At 43.4% G+C, this 26,903-nt stretch overlaps 1 protein-coding gene across 1 annotated transcript; it reads left to right on the forward strand.

Annotated features, from left to right (window-relative positions):
* Nucleotides 1-113: 113 nt before the first annotated feature.
* On the forward strand, nt 114-26,374 carry ube2o (ubiquitin-conjugating enzyme E2O; the record flags this gene model as incomplete). Its single annotated transcript, XM_083909751.1, has 21 exons — nt 114-576; nt 14,682-14,741; nt 14,924-15,034; nt 15,460-15,557; nt 15,655-15,718; nt 16,382-16,525; nt 16,635-16,744; nt 16,857-17,007; nt 17,208-17,265; nt 17,539-17,704; nt 17,859-18,014; nt 18,900-19,054; nt 19,149-19,261; nt 19,347-19,475; nt 20,301-20,390; nt 20,478-20,799; nt 21,634-22,209; nt 23,497-23,633; nt 23,915-24,118; nt 24,232-24,289; nt 25,515-26,374. Exons 1-21 carry the CDS (start codon nt 142-144, stop codon nt 26,372-26,374), a joined length of 4,197 nt encoding a protein of 1,398 aa, XP_083765877.1. The 5' UTR covers nt 114-141.
* Between the last annotated feature and the right edge of the window lie 529 nt (nt 26,375-26,903).

Here is a 26,903-nt window from a genome sequence, read left to right on the forward strand (position 1 = left end):
GCACAACACTCGACGCAGCGTTACGTCGCGACGTAAGCACGTGCACCTCGCTGCTTCCAGGTTACCCCCTGTTTTTTTTCTCCTCCCTCATTCCGCCCTCATCCTCTCCGCTCCAGCATCAACTCCCTGACAACAGCAGCGATGGCGGAGCCCGTAGCGTCGGATGCAGCAACAGCAGCAGTGGCAGCATCTTCGAGTCCGGGCCTCTCTCCCACAGCCAGCCCGGGCTCCGAGCCTCCATCCGCGGCTCTGTCTCCCACGGCGGACGGCTCCCAGCGACTGCTCTTCTCACACGACTTGGTGTCGGCGCCGTATCGCGGCTCAGTTCGGTTTGGCCTTGTACGGATGATACACGGCGAGGAGGATTTTAACTCAGATTCGGACCTTGACGATGGCGGAGGAGGTGGTGGCGGTGGCGGTGGCGGTGGAGGTGGAGGAGGACGAGGAGGAGGAGGAGCCCCCGGTGGTTCGGACACGGAGAGCGCTATGGACACCCCGAGTCAGCCCCTCGGCAGGGGATTCGTCCGCGTCCAGTGGTACCCCGAAGGAGGAAAGCAGGACATCAGGGAGACAAAGGTAAACCCGTGAGAACCAAGCGTTAACACTGACACTCGCTGGTTTTTCACCCGCCGGTTGTGCCGGTTGTCTTTTTGACAAGATAACGTCCACCTGGTTGTATTTTTTTCTCGGGGATAACGTTGATATAATCCCGTTGCCTTCACGCCAAACACCCAGCTCGCTAACTGGCTAGCATCCAAGCGCACATGCTAACTAGCTGTTTAGCTCACAGGCTGGAGAGAGTTAGCTAATCAGGCTGCTTCTCCCGGACTGCGCCCAGTTAGCCGCCGCTGTTGTTGTTGTTGTTTAGTTAGTTAAACCAGCCTGACGGACTAGTCGGTGAGTTAGTTAGTTAGTTTTATCAGCTGTCTCAGTGAAGTGTCGTTGCGGCTACACAGTGACAGTTTGGCAGGTGCAGCTTCCAGCCTCTCTCGGGTTAGCTCATCCCTGGTTCAGCTGGGTGTGACTGGGTCAGAGGATCAGCATCGTCAGCCCCTTCTGCCTCATTTAAAAAACCACTGGTTAAAGTAATAAATAAATCAGCCTGAGGACACACACACACTTATTATAAAACATTTATTTACGACTCAAATTTTTGCATAAATTCAATTTATACAGTCCATAAAGTGGGAAAAAAAAAATACACAATGCCTTTCATTGTAGGGCTGGGCTAAATTGCTAAGGGACAATACGTAACCATTGTATACATAATGGACTAAATGTACAGTTTTAGACAGGTATTTTTACTGAAATATGTGGTATATTGGACCTGTGATGCCCTTTAAATTTAAAGGAATAAAGTATTAGTACCTTGATGATTGCAGGCTGTGATAGTATAATGCTAGGGAAGTGGATGATCTTGTAATACTGGGATAAGTCGGGACCAGATAATGGAGAGTGTGTCGTGCTTCGTGGGTCCGTGAGATTCAACAAAATAAAACACGTGATTGATTTTCCTTGACCTGCTTAAAACCCTTAAAGGCGCCATATGTAAGAATGTGGCCAAAAACCGTTACTACACTCAAATTCAAAATATACCGAGGTCTTTTAGATTTCGTTTTCTCCGCCCATTGTGGCTCAGACGTACTGTAACTGGCAACCCGTGGTCGCTCGGCAGCTGAGACTCTACTGACTGCAACGATTGGTAGACGGCGGTAGGTGGCGCCACATGCCAGAACATGATTTCAAAACATAAACATGATTTGCAGTTGTTGTTGGTGAGTTCAGTTTGTTATATGAACATTATTCCTGAGTCTCTGTGACATATTAGGAGGATTTTTACGATCAGTTGCTTTAGATTTATTACATAATGCACCTTTAAACACATTGAGGCACATTTTTGTGTTTTTGGATTTTAATTTCTATCATATTTTATAATGTTTTCGTGCATATTGTTAAAATTTATGCATTTTTGAGTGTTTGTCTTTCCTGTTTAGTCTATTGTAAACAGCATTAATTAAAAAATACTCACACTAACACACCTACGCACAAAAATGTGCTCATTGAAAACCATTCAATTCACTCTTTAGCAAAAAACAGGCTTTTTCTGATAAATCTATATTGTGGTATTTTTAGGCTGAGGGACTATATTTAACTATTTTTTACATAATGGACTAAATGTACACTTAATTTGTTTTAAAACCCTTAAACGCACCAAGACACATCTTTTTTGTTTTTGGCTATCATATTTCCTAAAAAGGTTTTCATGCATATTGTTAAAATGTATGCATGCTCAAATACATTTTTATTTACAAAATAAAATCCAAAGAAAGTAGAAAATCATATTAATTGAGAATATTGTCCAGCTTGATTTTTGATGAGCACTTTATTCTGCAAAGGGTTTCTTAACGTTCTGAGATTGAAGCCTATAAACGAATGCTTCTGCAGATCTTTCACATAATACCAGGCTGCAATAATCCAACCAAAAATAATCCAGTTTGCATGAAGTATGTCGTGGGTTTTTTTAAGACCATAAAATGAAGGAGCATTAAGGGTTACGTTAAATAGTAATTAATATTTGATATGTATGGAAAGGACAGTTTTCTTCACATGTTGGTGCTCTAGGTTTGTTAATGTAAGGTTCAAATGTAAATTCAGCAGAGTTTATTGTCGGGCTGCAACGATTAATCAATTACTCTTTTAATTGTCAGATAATTAATCATGTGAGTGTGTTTTTTTTTTTAATGATATAATTGTCTCAGCTTCTTCATCTGGCTTTTTGTCCTAAGTGCTGTGAAAGCATCCTAAAAATAAGTCGTCTTTCTTGGACTCAGTGGTCTGTGTTGGCTGTCGGCGCTCACACATATCACTTTCTCAAGCGCTGCTGCTGCTGCTGCTCTCTTTCTCTGCTCTCTTTGTTGTGCTGTCGTTGTTGAGTTCAGAGCTTCTGAGGAAATGATCCTTGACGATGTATACTTTTCTACACAACACAATGTTTACCAAAGGCGGCAGTAAGATTTACAGTAAACAGTTTGTTCCCAACTACTGTTTCAGTCATTTGTGGGATCTTCTCATGTCCGATAATACATTTTAAAGCCAGTATCGGCAGATGACGATGTGCCGATAATAATGTGCATCTCTATTTGTGATCCAATTTTTTTGATTACTTAAAGCTTATGTGTTGAACTGCTGATCAGAAGGAATCATCAGCAACATCACGCTTCACCCTTCCCCAGTAATATGTCACTTATCATTACTTTTGACTCATTATTGGTGACTCCTTTGGTGTTCATAATGTCAGGGAACTTCCAGGCCTCGGATATCACACATTTAAATAAATGTCGATGTCAAAGACGCGCGTGACGTCATGTTTACGTGCCGCGGCACCGGAGTCCAGGCACCGTGTACCAGTTAGCTGCATTAGCTCCTTTTAGCGCCTACAGTGAAACTGGTCTGTCTCTTAAAGGAAAACAGCAGCGCTACGCGTACCTGTGTACTGCGTATGTGTGCCTCTGTTTTTAAAGTTTAGCGTTACTTTAGGGACTCATTTTAACAATCGGGAGTCACGTAAACATGACGTCGCATGCATTTTTTCGGTCAGTCGTCATGGAAACGCGCCGTGCGTTAACGTAGATGCCGTTAAGCGCTGTTGACTCCGTTAAACGTTGTTGACGTCATTAAGCGCTGTTGACGCTGTTGATCGCTTTTGACGCCATTACACGCTGTTGACGCCGTTGAGCGATGTTGACGCCGTGAAGCACTGTTGACGCCGTGAAGCGCTGTTGACGCCGTTAAACGCTGTTGAGGCAGTTAAACGTTGAGGCCCTTAAATGCTGTTGACGCTGTTGACGCCGTTAAACGATGTTGACGTTTGACGGCACTAGATAAAAGATCACATCACTGTGACTGTGCTTTGAAAGACTTGGAAACAGAAATGTTTCATTGTCCAGTGTCGCACAGACATACATGTGACTGTATTTGGTGCAGAGATGGAAAACCCATAGTGTTGTTGTTGTTGTTGTTGAAGATTCTCTAGATTTCTCCTGGGCTTTCAGCTTTGAGTTTTTGAAGGAGGACTGGTCTGGAACCAGCTCACATCGGCTCTTTTCACTGGCACACTGCGATGGGATGGAACCAGAAGAAGCCTCTGTTTGCAGGGCTTTGTCCTCTTGGCTTCATGGGTCAAGTTCTGTTCCAGAGCACCCAGGATTCAGCCTTTGTCGCAACAACACAATGGTTAGACAATGACTCAGCTTGTGTATAGTGGTGTGTGTGTGTGTAGAGTCATGTTGTCGGTGTGTATGAGCAGTAGACTTACGACGTATATATCCTGGGAGCGTGGTGATGATGATTCTGATCAATTATTCACGTCGACTTCCTGCAATATTCAAAGTTGCATAATGTTGAAGATGAGTATTCCACTGAATTTAAATCTATATTTATTCTGCAGCGCATGCAGCATGTTTAGTTAAATTCGCTAACCTTATTTAACTTGTTAATCCACCCTTGTATTTCAACCTGGATTATGGAATTTGTTTCCACGGGAAACAATGTGATGATGTGGTGTAGAAGGGGTCGGAGTCACCACCCATTTTGTCCACACTGATCGCTTTTATGGATCACTTTATTATTATTTTAGGGCAAAACAATCAGATCAGCGACTGTTGTTAATCTTAATCTGCATTTTACACACACACAAAACATCAGTGCTGAATGAATTGATTAAATACTTTGATTGTTATATATAAAGCAAAAGAAGTTCTTTGATTTCTGCTTCATATTCAGATTACTTTTACTTAATTTGCACTGAACAAGCTGTTTTCATATATATATTTATGTATATGTATATTTAGAGGTCACACAGCCCAGCTTTAAACATCAGATTATGCAGTGAAATAATCCATGTACCTGTGTTGATGAACTGCTACTTAACATGCAGCATGTGTTTCCACTAGATTTTCTCTTCCTCTGTTCGTCGCAGCCCGTTTGGTTGCCATGGCACCGATTACATTTTTATATTCCCAACTTGTGATTTTCTGTGATTATCTGTGTTTTGAATTTACCTCAATATAATGACACTTTTATTTATTTATTGGGGGGTTTAAAATAGTTTGAAATCTCCTGTAGGAGGGTGGAAGGTGGGGAAAGTAAACAAAAATTAAATATTTAATACTAATGATATGTGTAACCTGGGTGAACCATAAGAAAAATCTTAAACAAAAACCAGAAAATCAGAGCAGGGACAGTTGGGTTACAGATGGCTGATAAGGTACTGTGCAGGTTTTCAGTCCAACCGCCTGCTAACTTTACATTCCCACCCATGGACCGTATTTCAGAATAAGATGTTGCCTTTTATCAATAGCACATGGTCTCAATGTTACTGCTTTTATATGCGATGGTCTACAGTACAGCACATAGACCTTATTTTTGAACGTCAGCTACTTCTCTGCGACTGGATGATTATAGTAGCAGCTTTGCATCCACATTGCACATCCCGTTTGTCCATTAAAGCCTTTTGCTTAAAAGTTCACGTTATCTCTCAGCGTTGTTGTTCTGCCCGATGCGTACAGCTAGCTTGCTACTAGCCGGGAATGTCAAACCCGGAAGTGTCCCATGATATAGCCATTTATAGTCCCATTATAAATAAGAATAAAATAAATAGAGCTGGCACCAGGTTAACGCACAGCGCCGTTTCCGTGACGACTGACCGGAAAAAGACGCGTGTGACTTCGTGTTTACGTGCCATGACACCGGAGTCCAGGCACCGTTTAGCTGTTGGCTGCATTAGCTCCTTTAGCGCCGGTTAGCGCGCCTACAGTGGCATGTTTATTAAACGAAAAGAGCAGCGATACAAATAACCAGCGTACTGCGTTTAGCGTTACTTTAGAGACTCGTTTTAACAATCGGGAGTCACGTAAAAACATGAAATGCGTTATTGTGTTGACGCCGTTAACGAGTTAATGTGCCCAACACTAAAAATAAACCAACCGAAGAAAGCACAAAAACGGCTGATTCCTCAACAGCTGCATCAGCAGAGGAGTTTTGTATTGATCTGTGATTCCTGTAGACGTAGCATGAAATGCTACTGTAAAGAATTTTTAATATTAGGGATGTTGACTCCCATCTGTCAGCCTGGCCCCTGCCCTCTACCCTCTGCCCTCTACCGTCATCCATCCATCCACAGACGTCTGCTCATACCCCACTGATTTACTGAAAGGAAACACTTATGTTCTGAAGCGACACAGATTTCTTCCTGGTTCTCATTTCATCCTTTTCTGCGTCGTATATCGTTAGTCTGTGTCCTCCGGATTTCGGAGATAACGATAGCGACTGCCGTTTATCCAGTCTACACTAATGCTAATTAGCTTAGCGGCCACGCTCGCTCGCTGAATGCGTGTGTAAAACCTGACTCATTACAGACGGAATCTGATTAAAAATGACGTGCCCGACGCTCTAGTAGCTCGTTTAAAGTGAATTTGCAGAATTAGCCGAGTCAGAGGAGGTGGATTAATGATGCACGTCATCCTCACGCTTGTTTGTTTATAGCCGAGGATGCAGCGTCTGCAGACGCCGGAGGTGGCAGACAGACAGACGGGAGTGTAATCAGGAAAGGCTTTTTAGACTGAACACACACACACACACTCTAATTTTAGTTTCTGGTCTGCAGCTCCTGTCACCTGGAAATTCTTTTTTGCATTCAAGCACTATTGGTGCCTCCCAGAGTCCATCCAAACACATGGGATGTGGGATTTATCCGACCTGAATTGTACTAGCTCCTACTTCAAAGCGTTCCAGGCAATTGAAGTCGAATGTTAGAAAACATGGACGACCGCGCGGTGCTTTCGTTTCATGTTTGAAGAGGCGTTTTGACTGTCGGCAATTCAGTCTACTTACATACACAAGCGAGACGTATATGTAAACACCATACATATCAAGTATAATTTTTATAGTGTATGTAGGGCTACGGTAAAAATCATGCTTCATGCTAACAGATGACAACAAAGACAGAATTTCACGCCATAATTTAAAAACAGGTTGTGATAAAACTGCTGTGTCTAAAACAACTCTACATGCAGAAAAGTAAAGTTTATAGTCTTTTCTTTTGACTCCACGGGCGCCGCCATTAGTCTCCGACTTCATTTTTTCGTGAATTTGCTAGCAGGAGGTCCCACTTGGACACGCATTCCAGTGCACTTTTTCTAGTTGGAGGTCGGATAAGTCCCACGTCCAACTGGTTTGGATGGCCTCTGGCACGCAGCGTCGGTTTGTGTTGTTGTTGTTTTTTCCTGCAATAAAACTGAGAATGCAGATTTTGTTTACCGACTCTATACGTTGTTGTTATACTCGCTGTGCAGATTAAATGACGGACAAATTAACCAGGTGACCGTTACGGTTACGAACCGAAGTGGGAAGCGAACCAAGAAGAACTCGACGACGCACATTCTAGATTTTGCACGTGAGTTTAGTTGCCTTGTTCCTTTAGTGTCTCGTTGCAGTTGTCATTGTAATCAGACTGTGATTGTGTTTGTGTGGCAGAGGAGTCGGACTGTGATGAGGTGATGAGCTCACACAGCGGGTGAAGGAAGATTCACAGCAGAAAGAGACGACGACGAGATGCATGTTTTTATTCTTGTAGCCTCTCCGTCCGTGTGTAGGATCTGCACTTCATTGATCCTCTTTGTCCGTTTTACTTCCTCACCGTCTCAGGATTCCATTCGTCCTGTATCACATTACACTTACTGTCTTTCATCGCTTTATCTACCGTCCGTAATATTCTCCATCGTGCCTCTTATGTCTCCCTCTTATCTATCTATAGTTTTCTTGCTTCGTCAAATCCAAACGCAGAACACTAGCTAGTTTCTGCAGCTCAAACGGAGAAGCGTTAGTTTTGTTGTGGTCGATGGATTTGGAAATAAATGTTTAAATTCATATAAGAAATGTAGGCAAAAACTTTTAAGTATTGGCAAATGTTTAATTTATTTATTGATTTAATCCATTCAGCAATCAATGAATAATCATGTCATCATTACAGCTCTACAAAGACAAGATCCACAAGTGAATTCTCATGTATTGAGCTGTTTTAAGAGGATAAACCCAGCCCGGTGCTGCTGCTGTATACATACAAGCGCTCCCTCAGTCATCTTTCCACTTCTTTTAACCTCTGTCCTCCCTTTTTCCTCATCCTCCTCCCCCTGCATCTCCACTTCCTTCCTCCACCGCCAGCTCCGCCTTTTCCACCATCCCATCTTCACCGTTTTTACCTTCAAACCTGGTCGTATTCCTTCTTTCCTTCCCTGCCTCCTCCTCCTCCTCCTCTCTCTCTCTTCTTTTTCTTTTTGTCGTCACCCTGCCCCCACTCTCGCCTCTTCTCTGAACCCATCCCGTAAACCACCTGATCATGGATGATGCTCGTCCTGTTCCTGCCCTGAGATAATGGATCTCATTTCATCCTCTCTCTCTCTCAGTGGATGACACACACACACACACACACACACACACACACACACACACACACACACACACACACACACACACACACACACACACACGCGGGAATAGACGGACTCTGAAGTGACTTGCCTCGCTGCTGGAGCCAACATCCATCCCACCAGTCGTCTTTCCTTGCATCTCTCCCTCATCCTCCCTTCTTCCTCTGCAGTGTTGGCCCTGCCCAGTGGAGAAAGAGAAAGAAAACTGTCTGCTCTCACCATCATCTATCCATCTTCTAACTTCCCCTCCCTTTTTCTATCTCACTCTCTCCACTGTGTTTGTCTATTTCTGGCTCTTTGCTTCCTCTCTCCATCTCCCACCTCTTTGCCCCCGGCTGCCGTTCCCTCGTTCACTGCTCGTCCTTTCATTCCCTGGAGCTGTCACTTTTTTTTTTTTTTTTCAAAAATGAAGTTTGAACACGCGTGACGTTGCTATTCCTTTTGGAGATATTCAGATATAACTCTTAGGTCACGTCCAAATAGCTCCCCTCACCCTACATTTTTGCCCTAACCCTAAATTTTGCCCTTATAATCAACCCATCAACACAAAGTGGAAGATGAAATTACCCACGATGCTTTGCGAATTCAGCGAATTTACCGTGTCGAAATGTGTCGGAATATGTTGGTTTGATGTACATCCAAAGGACATCAGAAAATAACTGACCATTTATGAAAGCAGCTAGCAAACTAGCTAGCTAGCGGCTATTTGCAGAGTGCTTGGAGAGAGTATGCCCGTCATGAAGAGCTACATGACGGGCAAACGTTCTTTAAAGGGTCACTGTGTAGTATTTATGGGTTTATATGACCCAAAATCCACTTTTTTTTATACATATTATGTGCTCCTGCATTGTCTAGTCGCTGTATAATAGTTTTTGTTTCATTTTCGTAGTGTTTCTAAAAAGTGTATGTTAAATAACATGGTCGCGGGCCACGGTTGCATAGCCACTGTTAGCAGCGAGACGCCATGTTTCTACCGGAGCCTGTAAGGACAAACGCGAGAGAACAAATCAAGCGTCTCTTTACTTGTAGCAGGAAGTCCCGCCTCCTCTCTCTCCGCTTCGTCTGCTACGGCCGCGGTAGCTCCGCCCCTCTCCCTCGCCTCACGAACCTCATCTGCTGACACGGAGAAAGACGACGAGGACGACATTTGACCGGCTGAGGACACCGTAGCGCTCAGGGAAGGGAGGGGGTGAGCAGAGGAGCAGTTCTTTGTTGAAAATTTCAGCCTCTCCTCTAGATGGTACTATAAACTACTTACTTCACCTTTAAGCACTTGGCAAATTCTCCATCTTGTTTAAAAACAGGAGGTGGCGACTTAACCGATTAAAACACACTTGACAGATTTTTGTAAATGAGTATTGATTTTATTATAACAAAGCGTGTCGCCGTTCTCTGTGTTTGTAGGACAAAGAGGAAACGGAGAGGCAGCGGCTGAGAGAGACGTTAATGTCGGATGTTTTTTAGGGTTTTCAATGTTTTCAAGCGCACAAAATATAAGAGTGTGGTGTAACCTCTGTGTCTTAATCGGCTGGAGAATGAAATGGCACTGTGTATCCTTTTTATATCTTATCTGCGCTTGGTAACAGAATAAAAGCAGTTCGTAAAGTTCAAAATCCCACATTTTCTTCAACTGTCCTTGCACTTTAAACGATCAAAGCTGCACAGAACACATAATATTCGTTTGCCGTATTTAGAAAAGAACTGTCTGGATGTTGTTTCCATCTCAGGGTTCAAAAGTTCAGTCAGGCTGAAATCTGTATAAAAAAAAAGAAATGGAAAATTAATTAATTAGGAATGAAAAAAGGGAGCAATATCTGGCATGGCTGCATTTAAGGCTGACAACGCTCCCGGGTGAAACCGACAAAATATTTGATCAGATGTGCCTTTCGTTTAGACGGCGATGGCGTTTTTGTGGCTTATCTTAATCTTAAAAACGCTCCACCGTGGCGTTCCCGTCTAAAGGGTTTAAAACGCAAAAGTGCGCTCTGAGCTGCTCACGCTGGCTATCCTCCCGTACGCGTTGACGTCAGATCCGCGTGCGGTACAGACAAACGACAACAAACATGTGGGATTATAATCCATCAGTCGGACGTTCAAGTCGCCTTAGCTGCTAATTTCGCGCTACTAGAGAGAAGTAGAAGGACGTTTCAACGCTCTTGCGCTCCTGGTGTTGTTGCATGACAGTGCGTCACAGTGCCACCTAGCCACCTGGCATGCATACTACACATACTCCAAATTTCACACACTGTGTACGTGCAGATTTCCACCCAAAGACGCTCGTCTAAACGCCACTTTTGCGTTTTTTTTGTGTTCAGGTCGTTAAAAAGCCTTAAAAACCCGCCCACTTGAGTTCAGGATATTGCAATAAAAATAGGTTTAGTTTTCAAAGAATTACTCTGTTGGTTCTGGTCTGTTGAGAGGATTAAAACGTCTCCGTCCACCTGTTACTGCTGCAGATTCCGTTTGACTTGGATCAGATGAGCCGTCAGTTGCAGACAGAGAAAAGCCTGGTGTAGTAAACTATCCGTCAGAGTGGAGAACAGGCGTGGCCCAGAGCTGCAGTCCTCTCCTCTGCAGTGTCTCTTTCTCCACCGCCCCCCCCCCACCCCTCTTCCTCTTCCTCTTCCTCTTCCTCTTCGTTGTACAGCACCTGAATAATGACATGTGTTAATTAGCTCGGGAAAGCATTGATTTTTGTAATGACTCTGTCCTCCTCTACTGTAACAGCTGAGCTTTTCTCTTTACGTGCAAATATAAATGCATCCGTTTGTGCTTTTTCCTTTTGTTGTCTGACTCCAACACCTTTGCTGCTTCTCTCCACCTCTTCATCTTCATCATCATCATCACTACTATATAAGCCCTGGCAACAGTCGGTGGCTTTGTTGTAATGGAGCCGTCTCGTTCCCGGATCATTTTGCTGTGTGTGTGTGTGTGTGTGTGTGTGTGTAATAATGCAGCAGCAGCGGGTGCATGTGTCGAAGGAATTAAGGACGCAAAGTTGTTTCAGTCCTGTTTTTTAATAAGAGATTGACCCCAAAAAAAGAGTGCACGTTGATGAAGAAATGCACAAATCTCTGCAGCTCTACAAGTCTGAGTGGTTTTGCAAAAGGAACGGAATGTTGTTGTTGTTGTTGTTGTGTGTCAGAGAGCGAAAGAGCTTTGGTTTTCATGTGCTGCATCTCTGCTCTGCCAAAAGACAAGAGGTCGCCACACCTGGAAGATACCAAATCACACATTCTGTTAAAGCCTTTGCATTGAGCCTTTTTATTGGCTGAATTCATTGCATTAATTATTGGTTAATTTTTTTTTTATCAAGAATCTCAAAAACTTAACCAGGTACATGTTTGTTTTTGTTGTGGAGTAGGTAGAGTTCTTTATATATTATTTCTTCCAATCCTCCATTTGACACGTAGCAGTAAATGGACTGAACTGACCTTCATTGACAACATACATGCCATGACAGGTAGTGGTGAAAGAAATGTTATGATCCACATTTATGTATTGCAAATAAAACCATATATTCCATTTTTCACTGGCCTCGTCAGACATAAAACATTAAAGCTGGCAGAGTAATCTGAATAACCGAGTTTCTAATGATTTGTAGAACAAGGATAGTGGGATTAAACTGGGTTATTTTAGTCACCCCAACTCTCACATGGTCAAGTAGCACTCGAGACTGCTGTAATCTGAGAAATGCCTCTCTGCTTCGAACAATTAGGAGGTAGAAAAGGTAGAAACATGATTTTTTTGTCTGAGATTCATATCGATATGATGTGAAATCACTGTCCTGTCCTGCAGAGTCATCGTATACCAGTGATACTTTGTCAAAAGGAACACAAAGTTGTGTTGTTGTGCGTCACAGTGTGTGAATCCATGCTGTTATCTACGGACTGATTTGAAACTGTGTTTGAACTGTGAGGAAATCAACGACTACAGTAGTGCACTGAGAGAATATTAGTGTGTGTGTGTGTTACTCCCATCAGCAGAGACATGAAGAGCAGACAAGTTTCTGTTTAATTGATTACAAGGGAAACATGGTGACTCATCGATTGTATACACACACACACACACACACTCCCAGAATTCAGTGGGGTAGGGTTACATTGAGGCGAATTGGAAACCGTGTGTTTGTGTGTGTGTGTGTGTGAGAGAGTGTGTGTGTATACACAAGAGCTTGTACTTATTACCTCTGTTTTCATTGGCGTGAGGGTTTATCTGTAAGTTTATCCGTCCGTCCTTCTGTCTGCAACTTCCCGGGTCATCGTCGTTGTAGTTGTACACATTCAGTACAGCAAAAACGACACGTTTTCAGACGACAAGCAAGACAAGTGTCTGCTGGTCACACACTTAAGATACTGGATGCATTTTATAAATGTGTTCGATTGGGTCATCCAGTCGTGGTCCTGAGGCAAAGTCCTTGATGCTGTGTTGAGGAACCAGGGCAACCTGATTTTAAAAAAAGTGGGTTACAGGAACACACACCTTACATGGACTACAGCTATCCCAAACCTTCTCACAGATACGTGCAAGGTTTTTGATAAGTCCTCAAACTCACAGACTCTGAGACTCTTGAAGATCAATGAAGCTCTGTGCAAGTTTTATTTAGCTCAGGGTTGTTTTTATGGCTGTTTCCTGTCTGAATGGAAGTTGTCAGATATAGTGACGCAGCAAATATTCTCTTCCTCACTCACTCACTCATACGCTCTCTTTCTCTCTCTCTCAGTATATCTAGTTCTCGGTCGATGGATTATTTTTCAACTTGTTTGTTGACATCAGCTCCGTTGGATTCTCTGACTCACGAGAGTCACACATGAGAGCAATGATCAGTTGTTGTTGTTGTTGTTGTCTGTTCCATTTGCCCGCACAGAACAGGGGGAAATAGGCTTTTGTCTCCTCTGCTCCTTCTACCTGGAACATGAACTGAACTGATTTCTTTGCATGCTTTTAAATCCAGGCTGAGAGCATGTGAGACGACAACCTTTACTTGCAAAGCCCAATTTATACTCCTGCTTAAAGTGTAAAGCCCTCTGCGTCGTCTCCGACTGCACGAAATATTTTTTAAGTGTCCGTCACTCCGTCAAGGGACAACAGAGACGACAAGGGCTGCGATTGGTTCTCAGGAACAGGCCGAGATAACGCTGCTCTGTGCCGGCTCACTGTGCGCACAGAGGGTCCACAGAGGCGGAGCTGATCACCTATAAATACGTCATATCTTAACACACACAGCACATGTTTAGACTCTAAATGGCTAATTTATCGCCTCAAATTATCTTAAAACTGCGTTCCGTGACACAGAAAAGTGAGGAACGGCCACTGTTTCAACAACAACGGTCTTTCTCTCTCGGACGCCATCGCTCACTGTAGCCAGAAGCACCTTTGCGCAGCGACCCCTACTGATCGGGCGGAAAATTGCAGCGCGTATCCGTCACCACGACGGAGAAGTATAAAGGCTCGAGGCGTCTCCGTGGTTACGCAGTCGGAGAAGTAAAATGTGGCCTTAAAGGGACACTGTGTAGTATTTATGGGTTTATATAACCCAAAATTCACTCTTTTATACATATTATGTGCTCCTGCATTGTCTAGTCGCTGTATAATAGTTTTTGTTTCATTTTCGTAGTGTTTCAAAAATTCATGTAAAATAACATGGTCGCGGGCCGCGGTTGCATAGCCACTGTTAGCACATGACGCCATGTTTCTACAGGAGCCTGTAAGGACAAACGCGAGAGAACAAAACAAGCGTCTCTTTACTTGTAGCGGAAGTCGCGTAGACGAACCTCATCTGCTGACACGGAGAAAGACGACGAGGACGACATTTGACCGACTGAGGATACCGTAGCGCTCAGGGAAGGGAGGGGGTGAGCAGAGGAGCAGTTCTTTGTTGTAAATTTCAGCCTCTCCTCTAGATGGCACTATAAACTACTTACTTCACCTTTAACTGTTTTTTTTAATCATTTTATTTGTTGGCCTCTTGGCCAGGACTCCCTCAAGAGGTTTTTTAATATCAATGGGACTCGTGGCCAGCTCAGTGCAACGTCTCGGTTTAAATGAATGAACCGTTTTTATCTCAGAGGTCATGACGGTGCTGACGGTGCGGCTGAGAGCAGGGACAGATTTTGTTTGCGTCTGGTTCATCACAGGGTCACTGATGTGAAGTCTCGTCTCTAAACTCGTGTCGTCCTCTTGTTCCTCTTGCAGCTGGAGCTCGTCGACCGATCCATCGTCATCAGAGACATTGTGCGACGGAACCATTCGACCGTAAGTGCGAGTTTTCCTGTCGGCGTCTTCCGCTTCACCTTGTTACCGTTGGCTCTTTTTCAATCAACCCTCCCATTGTCATTCATGTCACCGTTTGCTGCTCACAGTCACTCTGACGTGACTGGAATGTTATCAACCTTGAAATGATTGTTTTTCAAGGTGTTTTTGTGTTGCATTGACAGGACAACCAGTGTGGTATCGTGACCAACATCTACATCGAGTGTGCGGTCAAACTCGTGGGAACAAACTGTGTTTTCTATCCAGTTTTCAGCCAAGAGCTGCAGCACATTTGGGTAAGAGAGGATACTTTTTTATGCTTAAAACTATCGCTATTATAGCAGTTTTATTTCCATCTAAATCAATACAAATCTGCTCTATTTCTCACTGGTATTTTCATACTTGTTGAAGTATTTTCCTGGTAAATACAGCAAAGAAGGAATTGTGACATATTACACTGAAAATAATGAGATTAGTTACCGTAAAGTCAAAATATGATAATTAATTATACATAAAGCTGGAATATATTGGCCTAATAACATTATGCTTCAATAAAAAAACTACCAGTTTGTTAATTTGTGACGCATTCGTGTCGTTTCTTGGCACCAGGTGAATATTTTACCAACATTAGGTTGTTTTTAATATTAAAAAGTAAAGTAAACGTTACAGTATAGTTGACTATAATTGTCCTGTTGTTCTTGTTGTTTTTTTTGTCCCTAAGTCCTTTATGTACGGGGACTACATTGCGTATGACTTCTGGCTGGGGAAGGTGTACGACCTGACCAATCACATCATCCTCAAGCTCTCCAATGGAGCCAGGTAACGTGTTTGTGTTTGTGTGTGTGTGGGTGTGTTATGTGATGATGATCCATCATGAGTGGACGTCCCTCACTTCACCCTCGTCGTCTCCCTGCAGGTGTTCCATGAGCGTGGAGGACGGTGCCAAGCTTTACGACGTCTGTCCACATGTCAGCGACTCGGTGTGTAGACGTTAGCTTTTCTGTCACCTGAGGTCATTTTTTCCCCCCTTCTTTTATTTATTTCCCTGCTTCTGTTCCTAGCTGAACATAACAGTATGTATATATATATATATATATATATACTGTATATATATTACTTATATATATATATATATATATATATATAATAGTTAAAGTAAGTTGTCTGATACAATTCAAACGGTGCAACCTGGTATATTTTTTAAAGGTTGTGCAGTATCTTATCTTCTACGGCTAATCCCAAACTAATGTTTATTGTATTTATTTTTTATGTTTAGCAGGTTTTCCTTAATTTCCTCTGTTATATAAAATAAAAACTAGTTTATCTATAACTTGTCTATAACTGACACTAAAGTGAATTATCTGTTGTGTTGATATTTTATTTTAAGCTTTGTCTGGTTTTACTGACTTACTATTAATGCATTTTCTTTAAGCAAAATCATTTTTTATTTGATATTTCTTTGTATTTTGCAGAAAGTATTTATTTTCTTATTGGTATGCTATGTACTCTTAATACTGACCCTGACAAATTAATTCACATTTTATAGAAATTAAAGCTTAAATGCACCATCTGGGACCTAAAGCTGAGTTTTCTTTATTTGTTTGTCATGTTTTACACACGTTTTATTCTCTTTGTGTTTCCAGGGCCTGTTCTTTGACGAGGCGTACGGCTTCTACCCAGGTCAGGTCCTCATCGGTCCGGCCAAAGTCTTCTCCAATGTGCAGTGGCTGTCGGGGGTGAAGCCTGTGCTCGGCAGGAAGTGCAAGTTCAGGGTGGTGGTAGAAGAGGTCAGAGGACTGAACCACCTGTTGTCAGTTTCACACTGTTTGTTTGTTTGTTTGTGTGTGAGAATAACACAACAACAACAACAACAACCTGTCACTGTGCTTTCCTCAGGTGAAGGTGGTGGAACTGAAGGTGACGTGGATCACCAAGAGCTTCTCCCCGAAAGGCTCCGACAGCGTTTATCCACCTGCCTCCACCATCACACAGGAGAATCTCTGCAGGTCTGAATGAACCTCGTGCACAAGAGTTTCAATACATGACTTCTTTAGAAATTAGGTTGACGTTTTTATGCATCATAAACATTTGTGGTCACTCTCTCTGGGTTCGGTTCAGGGTGCGACGTCTTGGTTATTACGACCACACCCAGAGGCAGCTGGGGGAGAGAGCCCTCTACGTCTTCCCTGCAAAGGGAGACGCCACGCGCATCACCTGCGAAGGACCTGAGGTCGCGAGCAACCATCCAGAAGATCCTGTGGCCAGAAAGGTGTGGAGAAAATGTCATGTTTTATGTGTCATAGTATGCATTTAATTGTGCTCATTGACTTAACTACCCCTTAGGAGGAATTGCCCGTTTTAGTCGATGAACAGTAGATATATTAAACTGTGTCGGATTCATATCTTTGGCCTTTTGATTTGACATATTTACATGTTTAATGTTTGTGTTTTATTATTATTTCCCTGCAGTTGAAACGGATCTTCAAGAGGGATTCAGGAAAGAAGATGGAGAACACTGACACACAAGGTACCAGACAATGTCTCGGTCTTGATTTCATCACCAGTGTAACGCATTATTTATTGTAAACTGCTAAAGATTTATTTCTGACTTGAGTTTAGTATGCTCCTTTTTTCAGAAACAAAGAGAACCAATACATGCATTGCTAAAGCTAATGCACTGAAAAAATCAGATCACATCAACTGGAAACCCTGGAGTCATTTCCTGGTCACCTGAAAGTGTAGCCTATGTTCAATTATTCTTCATTCCTCTTTATTTCAAATACTTATTGTCTCGCACAAGGTGATCACAAACCTGAGGCGACAGACTCCTCCCACCCCAACAACAACAACGGTCCCGTGGTGTCGGTCCAGAACTCCCTGGACCCTCAGAACACCAACGACGCCTCAGCCGAGCACGGCGAGCAGGACGCTGACGACGAGGCCGCAGAAGATACCGACGACACCAGGTGTGCTGTTAATAGCACTTTTCATTTTAATGAAGCAGTAACAAAGATAAACGTAGATCTGAACTATTTACATCCAGAGAAAAAGGAGAAACACAACAAATTTCTGTTGCGTTTCCTAATGTGATGACTGGTTTTAACCTTTCCCCGGTTTCAGTTCTCTGACGTCGTCGGCGAGCTCCACCGCCTCCTCGCAGAGCGGCGGCCTGGGCACGAACCGAAAGAAGAGCATCCCTCTGTCCATCCGCAACCTGAAGAGGAAGCACAAAAAGAAGAGGACCAAGTTCTCGCGGGAGTTCAAGCCTGGAGACCGGTGGGTTTAAGGCAGGACGACATAAAACCACTGATCAATACACTTTTCTTTTGTTGAACAAACTCGGATGTGTTGACATTTGGCCAGAACTTTAAGACACTTCTTCAAAAAGTGGATGCAACACTGTGACATCGTGATGTTGCACTAAATATGGCTGCAGCTCACTGGAGTTTAAATTGTTAAAAGGTTTATTATCAAGTGACAAAGTGGTAGCTTTGTTTTTGTAAGTCTTGCCATTTATTTAAGTCTAGTTTTGCTCAACGTCCTCTTCAATGTCGTTTTGTGTTTTTGAGGCAAAGGAAGAAGTGAAGAGCAATGAAACAATGGAAATGAAGCCAATAAAATAAATAATTGAAGGAAATGAGACGATAATAAGACTGGATAAATAAAGGGAAATAAAAGGGGAAAATAGAAACCGCAATGTCCTATTGTAGTTTTTCCCTTTTTGTGATAATCCAATCCAACTTTATTTATAAAGCACTTTAAAAACAACAGCTGAAACAAAGTGCTGTACGTCAGAGATGAATAAATAAAACAAAACATAAAAACGTGTGACCTCATAGACCTAAGAACAAACGATAAAAACACTGTAGAAAATATAAAAACAATACAAATAAACAGGTCATAGAATAAAACCTTAAAAAAAGATAAAATCCAACTTCTCATACTGGGTCGAAAACAACGAAGGGGCGTGTCTAAGTGTGAGGGGGCGTGTCTAAGTGTGAGGGGGCGTGTCTAACATGCTGTGGAAGATTGTTCCACAGTCTTGGCGCAGCAACTGAAAATGAACGCGAGAGACGATAAAAGGACAGATGGGAGTTTTAAACCTTTACACTGTAGTGACACACACAGGACTAATGTGTGTGTGTGTGTGTGTTTGCACAGCGTGGCAGTGGAGATCGTGTCCACGAAGACCTCCGCCGACGTGATGTGGAAGGACGGCCGAGTGGAACAGTGGATCCGGTCCAACGACCTCATCCCGATCCAACACCTCGACAGCCACGAGTTCTGTCCCGGAGACTTTGTGGTGGACAAACGACGTAAGGGTTAAAAATCTGAATAAAAGTGTGTAAAGAGGTTTTTTTTTTTTGTTCTTTGTGTGGAAAGATGATGACTGTGGGTCTGTGACTTCAGCTCAAGCCCTGCAGGATCCAGGCGTGTACGGCGTGATCCAGTCGGGCGATCACAGGGGCAGGACGTGCGTCGTGAAGTGGATCAAACTCAACCCCACGAGCGACGACGTGGAGGTGAGTCGGGCGACTAAAGACTGTGTGGGGAAAAAACGTGCCTCAGGTGAAGTTTTACACCTGGTTTGTTTTTGTCGTGATCCAGGTCATCGGCCTGGAGGAGGACGTCAGCGTGTACGACATCACGGATCACCCGGACTTTCACTTCCGCACCACGGACATCGTCATCAGGATATGGAACTCGGAGAACGGACAGAAGGAATGTGAAAATGAAGTGAGCAAAAATCCTCTTATTTACCTTGTGAAAGCTGATTTATTACTGTTCCTCTAAATTAGAATTTATATTCTTCTACATTTTTGTTTGTGGAAACACAAAATCTGGAATGTTTTGAGAGTGATTTTTTTTTGGCATTAAATTAGAGCTGCAACTAACGATTATTTTGATGAATCGATGTCTTTGTTTTTGTTATGTGGAGCAAAGAAATGAAGAAAATATTCACATTTAAGAAGCTAAAACAATCAAAAATCTGTTTTTTATCATGAAAAAATCGATTAATAATCGTTTCAGCTCTACTTTAAATATGGTATGATCAATTTATTTGATTAGGATCATGTGCAATGATCTTATAACTATTTTAAGCTGAAACACTGAAGGTTTTGACCGAATCCAGGTGTCTGTAAAGGCCTTTTTGTCATCAAATCAGACTCTGATTGATCGATTGATTGCTCTGTTCCCATAGGAAATGAAACTTTAGAAAAAAGAGCTGCAAAGTCTTTTAATGGGATTTAATCTGACGTGAAAGTTGAATGGATACTAGAGCTGCAACTTACCTTTATTTTCTTAACTGATTTATCGTTTGGTCCATAAAATGTTAAATGTTTTGTCCACAAACCAAAATGATTCAGTTTTAATGATTTCTTTGTTATGTGGAGCAAAGAAACAAAGAAAATATTCACATTTATGAAGCTAAAACAATCAGAAATCTGGTTTTAATCCTCATCTCTAATAGATACAGGTTTAAAAATATGAATGTGAGAGTAAATTGCATTGAAAATAATAATAATAATAATAATGATGATCCTCTCTTGCCTCCCTCAGACATCAGTGGGTCAGGTGTCCAGAGTAGATGTGAGCAGCAAAGTCGAGGTGGTGTGGGCCGACAACTCCATGACCATCGTCCTGCCGCAGGTTCACGTTTATCCCACGATATAAAGATCAATGCCCTTTTCTTCTGTAAGCGTCTGTTGTTGATGTTTCTGCTCAAAAATCCCACAGCACCTGTACAACGTGGAGTCAGAGATCGAGGAGACGGACTACGACTCCGTGGAGGAGACCAGCAGCGTCCTGTCCACGGAGGAGTGGGAGGACGAGAGCGACAGCTGGGAGACGGACAACGGCCTCACCGCCGAGGACGACAGCTACGTCACCAACGTCGACGCCACCGAGACGGCCACGCCCACTCCCACGCCCACCGGGTCCACGGCCTTCATCATCCCGCCACAGGAGGGCAGTAAAGCTGGCCTCACCAGCCCCACCAAAGCGCTTCCCGGAGAGGACGGAGACGCTTGTGTGGCTGCTGCCAGTCCTTCAGGAGGAGGTGAGGATCTCTTTAAGCATTTAATACGTACACTAACTGTTCAAAAGTGTGGACTCAAACTTTTTTAGATGAACAATTAAAATTTTGTGAAAAATGTATACATTTTGAGAAAAATAAATGTGAGAAAAAAAAACAAATTTGAGACATTTTTTAAGAAATATTTTAGAAAATTTAAATTTTGAGAATTTTTTTTTTTGAAAAATCTCTCACATCACATTTTGAGAAAAATAAATACATGTTGAGAATTTTTTTTTTTTTTTGAGAAAAATACATATTTTTTTGAAAAATAAATACATTTTGAGAATCTTGTTAAAGAAGAAGAAAAAAAAAATTTTTGTCAAAAAAATACATTTTGAGGAATTTTTTTTTTGAAAAAATACATTTTGAAAATTAAAAAAAAAAAATTAGAAGAAAAAATAATATTTTGAGAAAAAAATATTTGTGAAAATTTTTCTTTTTTTAAGAATTTCCTTATTTTTGAAGAAGAAGCACTATTAATTTTCAATGAATATAACATTAAATGAGCTGCAACCAACGATTATTTTCGTAATAGATTAATCTGTCGATTCATTTCTCAATTTATTGTTAATTGGTCCATAAAATGTCAGAAAAGTGTTTGTTGAACCTGGAAATGACGACGAAATATGACCTAAAACAATCAGAAATCTTGTTTTAATTATGAAAAAAGCTTCGAATCGATGATCAAAATAGTCGACGATTAATTTAGTCATCGATTAATTGTTTCAGATCTAAATTTCTTGACATACAAGTGAGGTCAGTTAACATTTAGGATAATAATAATCTAATAATCTCTTTCTAACTCTGCCTCTTTAGGAACGACTCCAGGAGGAGGAGCAGTGAACGGAGCGGAGAAGCCCAGTAAAGACGGAGCTTCTCGGGGCTTTAGGGAGCTGAAGGAAGCCTTGAAGATCCTGGAGAGCCTGAAGAACATGACCGTGGAGCAGCTGTTGACCGGCGGCTCGCCGACCTCTCCGACCTCGGCCGAGCCGGCGTCCTCCGCGGCCAACGCCGCCAGCTCCGTGACGCCCGCGCCGTCGGAGAAACCCACCAAGGAGAAGCGCTTCCTGGACGACATCAAGAAGCTGCAGGAGAACCTGAGGAAGACGCTGGACAACGTGGCCATCGTGGAGGAGGAGAAGATGCAGGCCGTGGTGGAGTTCGTGAAGATAAACAAGCAGCACGCCAAACTGGATGTCGCTGCTGTTCAGGCGGAGAGAGCCGGAGAGGAGAAGCCTCCGCAGGAGCCTCAGACGCCCATCGGTGCACAGGAGTGGCCCAGTGAGTTTCTCAGCGACACGCCGGTGCTGTGTCAACAGAGCGGCGGCAAACCCGGGGTCACCTTCACCAGCGCCAAGGGAGAGGTGTTCTCTGTGCTGGAGTGGGCACCAGGTGAGCCACCACCTCACTCATCGTTATTCCTTCCTTTGAAACGCAAACCTTGGTCTAAATTTGGGCTTCAACGAACCTACGGTGTGATGGAAAATGACAATATTTGGTCCATTTTCTTTCAGATGCTCATATAAGCCAGTGTTTCCCAACCCTGGTCCTCAGGGAACGCAGCCGTGTCATGTTTTAGATGTTGCCCTGCTCCAAAAAACACCAGATTCAGATGAAACATTCAATTTTTTTCTTTTTTTTTTTCAAACTTTAAAACATTCAATTTTTGAATATATATATATATATATATATATATATATATATATATATATACTTTTAAAGACAAAAGTTGAAACAATAACATTTTGATTAAACATTTTTTTTTTTTACTAAAGTTGAAACATTAAATTTTTTGAAAAAAAAATATATTTTTAATAGGACAAAAGTTGAAACATTGTTATCATAATGTTTTACTAAAGTTGAAACATTATTATTTTTGAAAATAGACATATTGTTTTTTTTTATAAGAAAAAAGTTGAAACATTACATTTTTGGTGGGAAAAAAAGGACAAAAGTTGAAATTTAAATTTAGAAAAATAATAAATTGACAACATTTGAAAGTTGAACTTGAAATGATGAGCTGACGAGTTATTTGAATCAGGTGTGTTTGGAGCAGGGCAACATCTAAAACATGGAAGGGCAGTGTTCCCTGAGGATCAGGGTTGGGAAACACTTATATAAGCAACTGTGGTTCCTAAACTGTCAGAAAAGGGTGATTATGAGACTCAAAAAACTCTCGTTAGAGCGCGAGACACCCTGCAATTCATGCGTTTGATCCCAAAAGTTTGAAGCTTTTTTCATGATTAAAACCAGATTTCTGACTGTTTTAGCTTCTTAAATGTGAATGTTTTCTTTGTTTCTTTGCTCCACATAAACAAAGAAATCATTTAAACTTAATCATTTCTGTTTGTGGACAAAACAAGACATTGGAGAACATCGTCATTTCCAGGTTTGACCAACACTGATCAACCGTTTTTTTAACGTGGTCAAGGAACAAGGAAGTGGTCTCTAAACCATCCTAAGAACAGATTTTGTTGATGTGTCCTCAAACCACCTCTGAATGTGGTTTTTGTGACAGATAATTCTGACAGATCCTTAAAGATGGAGCCCAGAAAGAGCCACGTGTAGTTACCCTTCTATATCTCAACCCTACGCGCTCGCACATTGAACAAAATACGCCATATTTCTTCATTATTACCAGTGATAATAATTTGCATCTGTGTCCTCTCTGTGTCACAGACACTCACTCCTTCAAGAAAATGGAGTTCCAGCCGGCCGAAGCCAAGAAGTTCTTCAGCACCGTGAGGAAGGAAATGGCTCTGCTGGCCACGTCGCTGCCCGACGGCATCATGGTCAAAACCTTTGAGGATCGCATGGTTGGTTTCCTCCTCATGATGTCTGGTTATCAGAGTTGAACACTGTGTAAACATTAATTTTCTCTGCACAAACACACACACACACACACACACACTCTGTGGCCCTGTGTTGACACTAGAGTGCAGGTTTGAATTCACATCGTGACTCATTCATGCAGCGTTTTCCCCCTCAGATCAGAACAATAATGCACCATCAACACTTTGAAATTGTACTTAAACATCATTTCGCAGCCTTATAATCAAAGTATGTGGGATCTACTTCTGCGCTTCCTCCCGTTCAGGATCTGCTCTCGGCTCTGATCAAAGGCCCGACCCGCACGCCCTACGAAGACGGCCTGTTCCTCTTCGACATCCAGCTGCCCAACATCTACCCGGCCGTGCCGCCGCTGTTCCGCTACCTGTCGCAGTGCAGCGGGCGCCTCAACCCCAACCTCTACGACAACGGCAAAGTCTGCGTCAGTCTGCTCGGCACCTGGATCGGAAAGGTGGGCGACGGGGGGGGGGGGGGGGGGCGTGGGGGGTCTTTCAGCGTCTTAACAAAAACACAAATATCGCCTGTAGCTTTTCTTAAGCCTTTGTCATGTGATTCGATCCACAGGGCACAGAGAGATGGACCAGTAAATCCAGTCTGCTGCAGGTTCTCATCTCCATACAAGGTTAGTCAAACAGTTCTTATCTGCAGCAGAGTCGTGTTTTATTCATGTCTTCATTTGCTTATAGAGTCACGCACAGTCACAGATATCTGGACCTGAGAGTTCACACTTTATTCGTACAGTGCTGTGTCACTGACATGATTTTTCTCCATCTCCTGACCAGACTTCAGAAGAGATAGTTTAGAAGTGATAAAATCTGTGGAGATCCTAAAGGGTGAAGCTGAAAGAAGAAGAGGAAATGTAATAGAATGGTTTTACTGCAGTTCTCACTTTTTATATACAAGGATTTATATGCACTCTATACAAGAAAGGTAGCTTTATTCACAGGGTACATTTTCAAATGTGTTAATTTACATAAAATGTAAGACCGTAGATCTTAAAAAAAACCCAATAACACTATTGTATAGAATTGTTGAGTTGGAGGCATCAGCAACAGTGCTGTAGTAAAGTGAGATGATTGCAAACAGGAAGTGATACCTTTTTAATCTGGAGACAGTTGGAGGCATCAGCGACAGTGCTGTAGTAAAGTGAGCCAGCTGCAAACAGGAAGTGATACCTTTTTTTTTTTATGTGGAGACGGTTGGAGGCATCCGAAAAAAACGCTGTAGTAAAGTGAGACCGCTCCAAACAGGAAGTGATACCTTTTTAATGTGGAGACGGTTGGAGGCATCAGCGACAGTGCTGTAGTAAAGTGAGACCGCTCCAAACAGGAAGTGATACCTTTTTTAATGTCAAGACGGTTGGATGCATCAGCGATAGTGCTGTAGTAAAGTGAGACGGCTGCAAACAGGAAGTGATGCTTTTTTTTAATGTGGAGACGGTTGGCGGCATCAGCGACAGTGCTGTAGTAAAGTGAAACAGCTGCACACAGGAAGTGATACCTTTTTAATGTTGAGACGAGTTCGAGGCATCAGAAAAAAGCGCTGTAGTAAAGTGAGACCGCTGCAAATAGGAAGTGATACTTTTTTTTTTTTTTTAAATGTGGAGATGGTTGGAGGCATCATAAAAAAAAAAGCGCTGTAGTAAAGTGAGACAGCTGCAAACAGGAAGTGAATTCTGCTGCTCAAATAACCCGTGGTCGTTCAGGAGTTTTCTGTCAGGTCTGATAGTATTGCCTGTTTTCAGATGATGGACAGAGACCACCAAAAATGACACAGTGCAGCTTTAAATATTAAAGAACAGGAGTTGTTTTTTTGTGAAATGACGTCCGTGTGGTGTTTCTGTGCAGGCCTCATTCTCGTCAATGAGCCGTACTATAACGAGGCCGGCTTCGACAGCGACCGCGGCCTCCAGGAAGGCTACGAGAACAGCCGCTGTTACAACGAGATGGCCCTGATCAAGATGGTGCAGTCCATGACGCAGCTGCTGCAGAGTCCCGTCGACGTCTTCAAGCAGGAGATCCACGAGCACTTTACCTCAAACGGGTGGCGCCTCGTCCACCGCCTGGAGGCGTGGCTGGAGCTGCACGACGGCGCCGAGCGCAGCCACTCGTCGCACGCGCCGCCCTGCAGGGGCTCGCACTCGAAAGAGCGCGGCCCGCCGTCCTCCGTGGTGGAGCCCCTGGACGAGCAGCTGCCGCTGGGCCCGGGGCCCGTGGCGGTGGCGCACAGCAGCCCCAGCAAGCCCGGCGAGGGGGCGGGCGGGGTCGTGGGCGTCGGCAGCATCATGGAGGAGGAGCTGGAGGATTCAGGGCTGAGTCTGTCCACCACAGCGGCCTCTCAGCAGGAGCTGAGCCACACCTCAGACTGTGACAGCAGCAGCCAGGGAAAGACCTACCTGAGTGGCCCGACGGCGCCCAGCTCCGTCCGCGTCGGGACGTCGGAAACGTCGGGTTCAGTCACAGTTAGCGGCGGCGGCGTTGGCGGCGTTAGCGGCGTTAGCTCCGCCGTAAGCCAGCCGGTGGTGCGACCAAAGAAGCGGAGAAAGAGCTACAGGAGTTTCCTCCCGGAGGGCGGCGGCTACCCGGACATCGGCTTCCCGCTCTTCCCGCTCTCCAAGGGGTTCGTGAAGAGCGTCCGAGGTGTGCTGCTGCAGTACCGCGCCGCGCTGGCCGCCGCCGGCTTCGCCGAGCACACGGAGGACAAGTAAGTGCCTCGTCGCCGTCTCACCCAGAACTCTCCTCTGCGCTCGCTTCCTGCTCTTTTTTTTTTCCTGCCCCCTCCTTCATCTCTGCTAACTTTTCTCATCGGCGTCAAAGCTTTAGAGGGAGGATCCATCACTTATCTTGTCCAGAAACTGCACTGTGCCCCCAGCACTGCCTACATCCATGTCCTTTAAGTCTGTACCGCTGCTCCTGCTCTGCCCCCGCCCCCAATAATTTCCCATAATCCCCTGCAGGAGAGAAGCATCTTCGATCAGGAGGCCGAGCAAACGTGATAATAATGTCTTTGTTTTCCTTTAGTGACCTTGCAGATGAGTGTTATGGATAAAGCCGCGGGTGGCGCTCACATCTTTTAACGGATGCAGGTAAAATTAATTACTGGAGCAAACTAAACAAAGAGGTTGATTTTTTTTTTTAAGTCCGTGGCAGCGACGTGGATGCAAAAAGAAAGAGAAACATCTGTGCCATGAAAACCTCGCCTCGTCCACCTCATTCACCTCCAGCGATGCTTCCACC

Source organism: Microchirus variegatus, assembly GCF_963457635.1.
Source record: "Microchirus variegatus genome assembly, chromosome: 23".
Lineage (NCBI taxonomy): Eukaryota > Metazoa > Chordata > Actinopteri > Pleuronectiformes > Soleidae > Microchirus > Microchirus variegatus.